The 11,571-nt window shown below is 36.7% G+C and overlaps 1 protein-coding gene across 1 annotated transcript in view; it reads right to left on the bottom strand.

The window, feature by feature from the left end:
• Nucleotides 1-8,442: 8,442 nt before the first annotated feature.
• The window catches only part of si:ch73-383l1.1 (receptor tyrosine-protein kinase erbB-4), a 122,809-nt gene continuing 119,680 nt past the window's right edge, over nt 8,443-11,571 (bottom strand). Inside the window, exons 26-27 of the mRNA XM_043247655.1 lie at nt 10,460-10,766; nt 8,443-9,958 (exon numbers count right to left, since the gene is read on the bottom strand). Coding sequence (XP_043103590.1) covers nt 9,159-9,958; nt 10,460-10,766 — 1,107 coding nt within the window. The 3' untranslated portion in view covers nt 8,443-9,158. The remainder of the gene's footprint in view (nt 9,959-10,459; nt 10,767-11,571) is intronic.

Raw genomic sequence — 11,571 nt, 5'->3', positions numbered from 1 at the left:
TTTGGACAGTACAGGTATGTGTGTGTTTGGATGCCCCTGCTCTCCTCAGGATGCTAAATGACTAATACTCGTCCCAGGGGAGCTCATTAAAATCCCCCCAAGCGGAGGGTGTCACAACCACCCCAGACAAACAGCTCTGCCACGCTGCATAGTGATGCTTCCTATCTGTCTGTCTGCAGCTGAGAGATAGAGCCGAGGACCCATGGTGACAGCCACAAAGAGTCTCACGCTCACCCCCCGTGCAACCCATGCTCATTCCACCATTATTAGACATAACGGGGCCTAGAGCCGGAAACCAGGGCCAGGGGTGCACAGATAAGTATTCATTAATTTATAGCCCTTTGAATTTTAAATGGTCGGGGATGCCTGCATGGCATACATATATAGTGTGTTATCAGCACCATGGACAGCACCATGGCAAAAAACAAGGGCATCAGCACCACGGACAGCTCCATCGGTAACCTGTGTGAGGTGAGGCTTGCTGTGGCTGTCAAATGAATGCAAACCAGTAAAAGTAGGCTCATGAAAAGACGTTACAGTGACTTTTTGGGATCCAAGGGTTCGGATGGTGCAGGGGTGAATGGGAATGTGGCGTCCCCCGTGCGGATGATGCCAGCGTGGTCTGGACTGTGATGGCATTAATGGGATCTCACACTGAGATACTGAGGAATCAGAGACAAGGGGTGAACCGCAGTTACCAGGGGACTTATTAACTGCTATTCCATGCAAGTGAAAGTGCGCGAACACACACACACACACACATTTACCTCCTTTAATGGTCATCCAATCTCCAACTATAATCACTACACTGTGGAAACATTATGCCCTGCAGGACGAGGGACTACATTTAATGTTTAATTAATGAGCTGATTAATTAATGCGTAAAAAAGTATTAAAGAGATCACATCACATTTCATCACATTTTGCTTATCCCTTCGGTAGCACTGCCAGTCTTAAAACAAATGCAAATAAGTTCATAATATATGGGTTCATAATATAGACAAATATCTTCAGCAGGTTTTAACTCATACATCTAAATTGTATTTAATATATATGTAAATGGTTTTGACTCAGATTTTACACTGGACACCGTTTCTTGTATTAGCAACCAAAACCTTACAATCAAACACAAATGAATCAGTTCTATAAAAAAAGTCTGATAAAAACAAAAGCATGTTTGTTTACCTATACACGATTATATAGGTTATTTGAATTTCGCCCCATTTTTTTGAACATATGTATTGTATAATTTATATATACACTGACATAAACACATACATATATATTTTTTATGGCAGTAAAGTGCCTTCTGGTCAGTGTTTAGAAATATGTTTGGTGTTCATCTGTATGGGAACAGCTTTACAACCCAGGAAATGGAGAATGCTGTGTCATAACTTGGTGGGATGCTGTGGAAATTACAACTCTCAATCTCTGTCTCTTATCTAGTGTGACGTTGGAGGGAAAAACTAAAGCCCAAACATGCATCCAGGGCAAAATGCTTGAGAACAGCGATGACACTTGAAACTGGGTACTAGCAAAATAATCCGAAAATTTGGTTTTTGACAAATAGCGTGCATTCAAGCTCTAATGTCTGTGATGGACTATGGCAGCAATACAAGAGCAAACCAAGAGTGTTTTATGCAGTATACTTGTACTTCATATGAGCCAAAAGTACAAAGCAACTCTTTGATATCGACAACTTCTTATGAAGAAGAAGAAGCAAAAAAGAGAGACGCGTGTCATTTGAAAGGGCTGAGCAAAGAAAAATTGATTCCATTAATCCTCGAAGCTGTTGATTTTTAAAAGTACTCTTGGACTCTTTTAAAAAGTAGAAAAAAAAAAATCAAGCTAACTTTTCTTGCTTTTTTTAAAAGGAAGCAGACATGGCAGAATGTGAGTCAAAATGCACTCCAGAAGTATTAAAAATGCAGATGTATTCTTTTGAGGGCATTATAATGTAATCGACAGACTTGCAGAAAATATCTAAGAAATGGGAGCTTTTAGACAGAATAAGGTGAGTACAACTTTAAAGTGAGTTTTCATAGTTTTGAGAATAAATGGACTTAAAATGTCTTTTGGGAATTGTTGCGAACGCTTCACATGAGACATTATTAGCCTACAGATACAGCTCAGACTGAAAGCTTGTCTGTAACGAATAAGGCTAGGTGGGATGAACTGATTAGAACAATATATCGTGTTACTTAAGGCTTTCGTTCTTGTTAAAAGTAACACTGTGAAAATAACGCACGGGAAACACAAATACAAGAGTGGAAAAAGGGGACAGGCTGGTATGCAAAGATGTCAAGGGATAATTAAGATTTGACAAGCACGTCTTATACAGCTTTAATGACACAGCTACCTGACAGTTAAAGAAGTAACATGCCTGTCAGTGTGGCAACCCCAATTAAATAGCAATTGTTGTCCAACAATGCTGTCATCAGAGCAGTAGATACAGACTGATTCTGTATAATTGCATGCCCTGTAGATCTAACGTGGGCCTGTCTCAGTGAGCTGACACTTCTTTCTACAAGATGTTGTTTTGCAATAAACATTTTTTCTTCCCTATTTTCTGTGCACCCATTGGCCCTTTTCTAACGTTAGACTAAGCTATCGCTCATATTCTAGAACATTCCTTGCATTTGCGCTCAAGCCTGCAAACACGCAAATAGAAAGCATCAGGTTCCAGAAGTAAAAATAAACACATTTTTGAAGGGTTAGTTAACTAAAAGTACATTTTCTGTTACTGATTGTTCACCGTCATGTCATTCAAAAACCTGTAAGACCTTCGTTCATCTGTAATACACTAATTAACGGAGTCTGAGAGCTCTCTGTAAACCACAATGACACCACGATCAAGGCACAGACATCTGTAAAATAGTCAATGGGACGTCACTGGTTCAACAGTAAATTTACGAATCTAATAGAATACTTTTTGTGTGCAAAGAAAATAATAACAACCTAATATATCCAACAGTTACTTAAGTTACTGTCTTCTGCCATTTCGAAGAGCACCCCAGAACATATTTACTGTAATCAGTGTTGTGCAGTAGACAGCGCGTGCATGCTGAGCATAAGCCATGCAAGTAATTAATTTTTGTGAGAACTAACCCTTTAAAGACCTGTTGTGAGCTCCGAGGTTGTTGACCAGTTGTATGTGTATTTGTTGAACCCCTTTGTATGCTTTATTTTACTTTATTTTTAAAAATCATTGTAAAAGAACGACATAACTTACGATGCTGTACAGAAAATTTCACTAATGAAAATAAAAATTCACTAACGATTGTTAACCTGGGGTGGTTAACAAACAGTCATCGTGAAACATTAGCATATTGCCTGCTCACTTGTTGCTGGGCAGACCTGGAAAAAAAACGTTCGAGTTGGTCTGAATGAAAATGCAGATTCATTCTTCGCCATTAGGTGCTGCTTTTGGAGCATTAAAAGCTCGCAAACCATGCTTTAAATGAAATCGACCAATCAACGGAGGGTTTTTCGGAAAAATGAATCGTTGACTGAATCGTTTGGGAGTCGTTTGTATGTTTTTTGATCATGCATCCATGTCAATCCCCAAAACAAAATATGAACCTTTCATAATGCATAATAGAGGCACTTTAACTAGTAAACTATGTACAGTTTGGTTTAAAATAACTATTTTTAATCTTTTTTTTTTTCAGTGATCACATTAATGTCTAAGCATGTTAAAAAATATGCAGAACATCTTAGCAACCGTGTAGCAACACCCTGACAACCATCCAAGAACCCTGACTGCAGACTAGCACGACTTTTTTGGCATTCCTGGCATTTTTGGTATTTTTCTCTCGATAAAACAAGCTGGGTTTTACTGCATAAACATGTTGAACACCCAGCATGCAGTTAGCTGATTAGTATTAATATCAGAAACTTCAGAGAAACATCCCAGCATTGGACAGTTGTGTTTTATTTATGATTCGAGTGAAAGTCTCTGAGTTCAGCAAAAGATTTCTGTTGAATAGAAGATAACTTTGTGGATACTCGTACGCATAACTAGGGAATTCTTTAAAACTTTGTTGCGGTGAAATCCACGATGTGTACGATCAAAAAACATTCATTAAAAGCATCTGCAACAACCTGCTTCCAGTGCTGCAAAACAGAATAATGCACTGTCAGATATAGATTTTGATGCTGTTTGATGTGTGACAATTTTTGCTCTTTTGATAAAACAAAAAAAGATTAATTCATATCATATAAAAGATCATGTTTATGATATATTTACGGCTGGACCTCATTAGCATTTAATTAACATGCTGCATGCATTATTACAGTAGTAAACCACACGCTTGTTCAAATTCATTTGATCTTTATTCATATTAAATTGAAAATATACTTTGTAACAGGATCATGTAACAAATATGAACTATTTGTGTTCAGTTGGCATTCAGTTTGGTGGAGGGTGGTCACTACCAATTAAAATGGAAACAGAAAGGGGAATGATTTAAAACACTGACAATAATTAGTTTTGTCTCGGGTTTTTTCCTGTTATAATAGAAAATAAAAGAAAGCAATCTACTCAACCGATAAAGCCCTAAAACACAGCGGCGATCATTTAGCCACATTTACGGCTTAATATCACTGTGTTAAATAACAAAATATCAAACCAAATGGCTTTCAAACAATATATTTAATAAAATAAGTCTCTTAGGTTTTAAATTATGAAGCAACACGCTGCTCAAAGCATTAAAAAGCGTTTTGACACTTTCCAGTTGAAAAATAAAATCACCAGTCAATGCAAAAATTCAGATTTTGAGAAAGATTGCAGAAACCACTTGGTTTAATATGTCGTTATAAAAATGCACCGGAAATAAGTGTGATTTAAAGAGACAGTTCACCCAAAAATGAAAAGTCTGTCTAGTTATTCACCCTCGTGTTGGCACGACATGATGGTAATTAATGACAGATTCTTCCTTTTTGTTAGAACCATCCTTTTAAGAGTACTTTTTAGGCTGCTATTTCTAATTAGCTTTGCACATACCGCCATCAGTAATAATGCACTGGCCACCCAGTGATTTTAAACAAACGATACCACAAGTGCTTCAGCGGAGCAGTTCTCTCATAACTCACCATGTACACGCGATCATATCTAATAAAAAGCAATCAAACCAAATGCAGACGAACAAAACAAATATACAATAAATAAAGAGAGCTCACTCTAGATAGATCAGTATTTTGTTTTAAAATTAGGTTGACAGGAGTAGATAATGTTGTGTCTTAAACAGTCATATTTACAATTAACAAAGGTAAAGAAATAGAGAAAATGGGCACTTATGGAGAGAAGGAAAGGGCCACAGCTAACCATAAAAGCAGCAAGAGAAGAAATCCACAGAACAGAGCATGACACACAAAGAAAACAGGCCCGAGGAAAACAGAACATCACTTGAGATCAAATCAAACGTCACGAATATACAAAGTTACTGACACAATGTCAGACCATTACTACAGACGGCGCATGTTAAACAGAACTGAACGCTTCATGGCAAAGAAATGACTAAAAAAAATGTCTTGATGCAACAGTCTCTATATATTTACACTCCCCATAAATCTTTCAACACTCTACAAAAATACTTTTCACTTCTCTTTAGAGGAGCACACTTGTTACAGAGCAGTCGCTCCGATGCCTGTACTTTCACGGCTCAGAAATACAGTGCATTCCACTGCACGCAAAATGTTGTATGTTTGTAAGGGTGTACGAAATTCTGCGCTTCACCCTACGCGGTGTGTCATATACGTACATGTACAGTTTGGTAGATGTTGAATACTGAGTTACTGTAAATTGTGTGAATCTTGTAGTCTGATTCCCGGCAGTCCATAAAAATGCTCCATTTGTGTAAAAAGATGCTTCCCTGCAGTGGTTCCACGTGCGTCAGTTTACATGTCAAGTTAATGATTCAAGTAAAATCATGAAATATGATTCAATTAATTTAAACATGGTTCATTTAAAGAATTTTAACCCGTTCAACGTGATCTCATTTGTATTCATATAGGCATTGTTTAGTATGTAATGTGTGTTTCATATATCAATGTATTGAGAAAATATAAACTGCAAACCCTTTTACACTATCTTTCAAAAGTTCGGGACCATCTTTCTTTCTTTCTTTCTTTTTTTCTTTCCAAAATATCTAAAAATAATAATAAAAAAACTTTATTCAGCAATGACATTAAATTGATGAAAAGTGTTACATTTAAATAGTTACAGAATATTTCTGTTTCAAATAAATATTGTTCTTTTGTATTTAACATTCATTAAAGATCCATGTTTCCAAATAATATGGTACCAAATCAGCATATCAAAATAATTGTAATTTTAATAAATTGTTATATATATGACTTCTAATTGTATTTCACCATATTTATTATTATTTCTAAAAAAAAATGTTTCACTGTATTGTTTTTATCAAATAAACACAGCCTGGTGTGCATAAAGCACAAAAACAATGACCCCAAACCTTTAAATGTAGTGTGCATACAAATTCTATAGAATGTACATATTCATAAAATATCACAAAAGCTATACATTTAAAAGGGTTTACATTTTATAATGCTCATTACATGAATCTAAATGTACAAACATGTACACATGCCTAGAGATCAGACAAGCCAGTAATCCATACTAAAACAGCTTAATTCTTACCCAAAATGCCTTTTGTAAATCAAAGATTTAACATTAGGCTTTGTGATACTTGGCAGTTAAAGACAATGGAAATGTTCACGCTTCTTGTCGCAACACAATATCCCTTATTTAAATAATTGTAACAGTAATGACTTTGTGTTTATATGCCAAAAATTGGACAAAACGTCACCAACGTGGGATTATTCTGATCTACAAACTAGTCTTCTGACAATACATCAGTAAAAGCCACACAGAAACATGAAAATACAAATGACAGTAGTTTGGAAACTACAGGGGCAACACTTACTGTATGTGTGCTACACTTGCTATTAGATGTGACAACATAGACAGACAACAACAAAAATGATTTTAGACCACTGACAGTGATACAGACTGACATCTGTTTCCTGAACTATGTTAGTGCTGGAGAATGGCACATTAAAGTTTTTTTGTGTTTGCAATTTTGCAAAATACAGCTCAATCACGTGAAACTTTGATGCTTAACATCACATGTCCAACCTCATTAATTCAAGTAAACCTTAACTAGATAATTTATGAAATACAATGAAATGCCCCAAATAAAAATGTATAGCAGCCATTGTGAATAAATAGTAATGAAAATAAAATAAATGTTGTGCCCAATTTCCGTTTTCCAATTACAGATCTGAAAGGTTCAGTACTCGCACTCTCAATTGCACTCATTACTAGTGATTATGTTAACCAGCAGATTAAAACTAAATGCATTTATTTGACTTCAGCTGCAATCAGAACGCAGCCTAGACGCAAACACACAGAAAATTTATGATTGAAAATCAGCATGAAGCTTTTAGAACCCAATTTACTTTTAACTGAGCTAAGCAGAATATCCACAATTGATATTATCAAACGTAAAATTATTAGATCGTAAAACTTCTACTTAGACCTTCTTCTGACAAAGCTTTTTGACAGGGACGTGGAGGCTGAAAGTCAAGTTCAGCAAAGAAATACGTACTTGTTCAAATTGATCATTATTCGGTTTATTGCCGTAACTACGTTACTATTAGCTTGCTTTAAATCACTGCACTGACAATTAACAAAAAGAATTCAGAAAGCCTCTAATATCTGCAACAGTAGCTTCAACAACGCCAGACTAGCTAGTTGTCTACCGGTTAAATAATACTGACGAATTACACATTATTATGGAGGATTATAAAACGTGGGTGTTAGAAAAATAAAGTGGAATACCAGAAACATGTCGACTATAACTTCAGCTTTTGATGGCATATTGACTGACTCAGGTTAGATTAACCGAAGAACTGAAAAGTCGCAGTTTTCCATTCTGACAAAAGAGAATTAAAGTTCCCAGACACCCTTTGCCAGGGCTTACTCAGTTTAGGTACAGATAAAGTAAATTAATGTAAACACCCTGTAAACCATTCAGTGCCATTCTTCCTGATAATTAATTCTTCATATCTCTCAACAGGTGAGTTCACCGCTCACCAAATGGTAATAACCCCACTGACGATTATTGTATTGTATTCCCTATACGAACAAATGCCTCTCAGTGCCTTATCAGCCTCCTATTCAACTCATTGTGCTGAGGAACTCGACTGTCCATAATTTCCCAGTCCTCTCAGGTCTAACAGTAGTCGTCCCGGTAGGGCAGCAGCTTTAGCGGTATGAAGGATGGGCTGAAAAAGTGCAAGTGTTCCGGTCACAGAAATATAAAATTCGAGTGCATATTTACGCCTAGAATCTTTTACACTTCTCTGTCCATTCGCAATCAAATGTTTCGTTTGAAACATCCATGTTCTGTTTTAGAGTGAACCACAGGTAAAACCACCTACTGTACACTCTTAAAAATAAACAGTAAAATTATCCCTTCATTGGCATCTATGGTTCCATGAATTACATTTAACATTCATGGAATCTTTCTATCGCACAAAAGGTTTTATAGTGGAAAAAAGTTCTCCACACAAAGGGAAAATTTTACTTGAAAGGTTCCATAGTGGGGGCATTCAAAACTGTTCCTGGAGGGCCACTGTTCTTCAGGATTTTAGCTCCAACCCTAATTAAACACACCTGAACCAAATTAATCAAGGTTTTCAGATTCACTAGGAAATACCAGGTAAGCGTGTTGGAGCTACTTGAAGCTAAATGTAGCAAGATATTGGCCCTCAAGAAGCAGAACTGGACACCAAAGTTAAATGGAATTGCTGTGAAATTTTTGTTTTTAATATCTAATTTCACCAAATGAATGATGTTAATAAATCGGATTATGTGCCATCCCATATGAGAGACTTTAAAATACCTGTAGAGGAGGAAAAAAAAAGGTCCTGGACATGATGAGGTCTTTGTGGATGGATGGGTTGCGTTGACCTTTCCCCAGTGGTTTTATATGTCATATTTTATGTTACATAATGTCAGTTCAGTGGCTTACATTGTTTCTCGTCCCATTTTTGACCACCAGAGGATCAAGGAAAGACATTTAAGGTGCTGGTAGAAGAACCAGGCTCTACAGAGCATGGAGACCTGGACGTTAGACCACAGTGTTTCTCTGCCGGTACGGAGGAGGAGGCAGGACTGTTCCTGGCTTCATACCAGACAGATATTCGGGGTTTTCAGCCACGGCAGGCTGTATGCGGCCATTCTGCTTGTAAAGGAACTTGTTATTGCAGATCACCGAAGAGTCTTGGGAGTTTTGAGGGATAACCTTGGGCGGGAGGCTTTGCTGCCAATACTCAGGATTGTCAAAGCTATTCTTGTACATCTTGTCCACTAATGTGGTGCCTGGTTGCACCGAATGACCCGGTAAGCCCATCGTGCCACCTTTGCCAGACTTCGCCAAGTGAAACTGTTGTGGCGAACGATTAGATTTGCTTGGGTGCCCTGGTTGGACTTGATGGCTCACTAGACAGATCTGACCTGCTGTTGCTGGCAGGACAGATTTGCTGCCGTGATCAAGAACTGACTGATCATTTTGGCTCATGGGTCCGGGGTGTACAGGCTGAACTGGGGGTATGGCGAAATGAACGTGCGGTCCGTGGCTGTGATGATGGAGTTTTCCCATTTGTGTCATGTGGGGGACATGGGTGGCTTGAGTGTGGGCTGCTGTGGTCACCTGCAATGGGACGGAGACTCCATTTTTTCTTAACATCTCCTGGTTCATGCCGCTGGTGTTATTGAATGTGTTGAGGTAAAGGGGCTCGTTGATATACTCGTCTTCACACTTGGGCTTCCCATCAGGAGTGCTGTGGTAACCCAGGTTGTCTAGTGCGTGAATGTCTTTAGTTTTACGCCTCGTTACAAAAGGATTCTCCTCAACGGGGTTCAGATGATCTGCAAACAAGGTAAACAAAGACATGGATAAAACATTGTGCTATAACTACAGTACTTTACTCACCCTCATCTCATATTACTTTTTTTTCTTTACTCCAGTTTCTTTCTTCCTTGAAACATAAGGCAGCAATTGTGTAATGATGCTTTGGCAACTTTTATTAAATTTAAGGTAAGACCTGGACTATTCTGTTTCAAAAAACAAAAAAAGCAGTCAAAACCCATTAAATTAATTAAGAATTGTAAACATAGTTCATACAACTTAAGTGCTGTACTCCAAAACTTCTGAATGGATTTGTTCTTCGATAACAAACAAACAAAAAATGAAAAACTTAATTGCTTAATTAAAAAACAAAAACAAACAAACATTATATACATACACACACACACACACACACACACACACACACACACATACAGGTTTGGAACAACGCAAGGGTGAGTGAACAATCTTATAATAAAGGTCCTATTCACAAATCCTATAATAAGTTTTTGAGAACATACTTGTGGAGATCTTGTCCTTCATAGGGGACATATAGCCATCCTCATCTGTATCTTCCCTCTGTCCTTTCTCTCCCAGTAGGACAGTTGGGTCTGCGCTGTAACGCTGTCCACTGCTGTCCTCTACTGAGTGAGCGGTGGGCTGTTTCTTCAAGCTTCCGTTACAGTGTTGTTCATCTGCTGAATCCAAACCTGATCTTTGTACGCCCGCCGGGACAGAGGGGCCACTTCCCGTAGCAACTGCTTCATGAGGTCGGGATCCCATCGCCTCTTCAGAGCACAAACTTCCATCATGATACGCAAACTGGTTCTGATCAAAAAAATGTAAAATATGCTTCAGAGATGACCACAGGAAAAACACTCAGAACAAACACAATATGTATACAGTGGGGTCCAAAAGTGTGAGACCACTAGTGAAAACGTTTTTTTTTCTCTTTTCATAATTCTCAATGTGGTCTTTTGGACACCACTGTATTGAATATACTGTTCAATGTATGTGAGATAAAAAAAAATTACATTTTAAAATATGTTCAATATATAGTTATATGAAAGTAGCTTTTTAAAATAATAATATTAATAATAATGTTTCACAATATTACTGTTTTGCTGTGTGTTTTAATCAAATAAATAATGAGCATAAGAGACAATTTCCACAACTCTGAAAACAAAAATCTTTCTGACCGCAAAAAACGTGAATATAAATTTAAGGCATAAAGATGAATGAATAAACAAATAAACAAAAAATATTATTAAAAACATATACAGTAGTGTACTGTGTATATTTATTATGCATATATAAATACAAAGACATGCATGTATATATTTAAGGAAATATGTTTACGTATTATATTTAAATATGATATAAAATATAATAATATAAATATAAATATATAAATGCATATACATGTAAATACTTTCAAAATATACGGTATGTGTATTTATATATACACATAATAAATGTACATATAAACACAGTACATATACCTATATTATGTAAACAAAAAGTTATTTGAATGCATTTAATCATAATTAATAATTTTACTAAAAAACTGTAGATCAAAAGCTTTGAAACCATGCTTATAAACTGGGATTTAAAATCTAGGATTACTGTAAAA

The sequence above is a fragment of the Puntigrus tetrazona genome, chromosome 1 (assembly GCF_018831695.1).
Source record: "Puntigrus tetrazona isolate hp1 chromosome 1, ASM1883169v1, whole genome shotgun sequence".
NCBI lineage: Eukaryota > Metazoa > Chordata > Actinopteri > Cypriniformes > Cyprinidae > Puntigrus > Puntigrus tetrazona.
The sequence above is the reverse complement of the archived record's forward strand: the minus strand, read 5'-3'. Positions and strand labels throughout refer to the sequence as shown.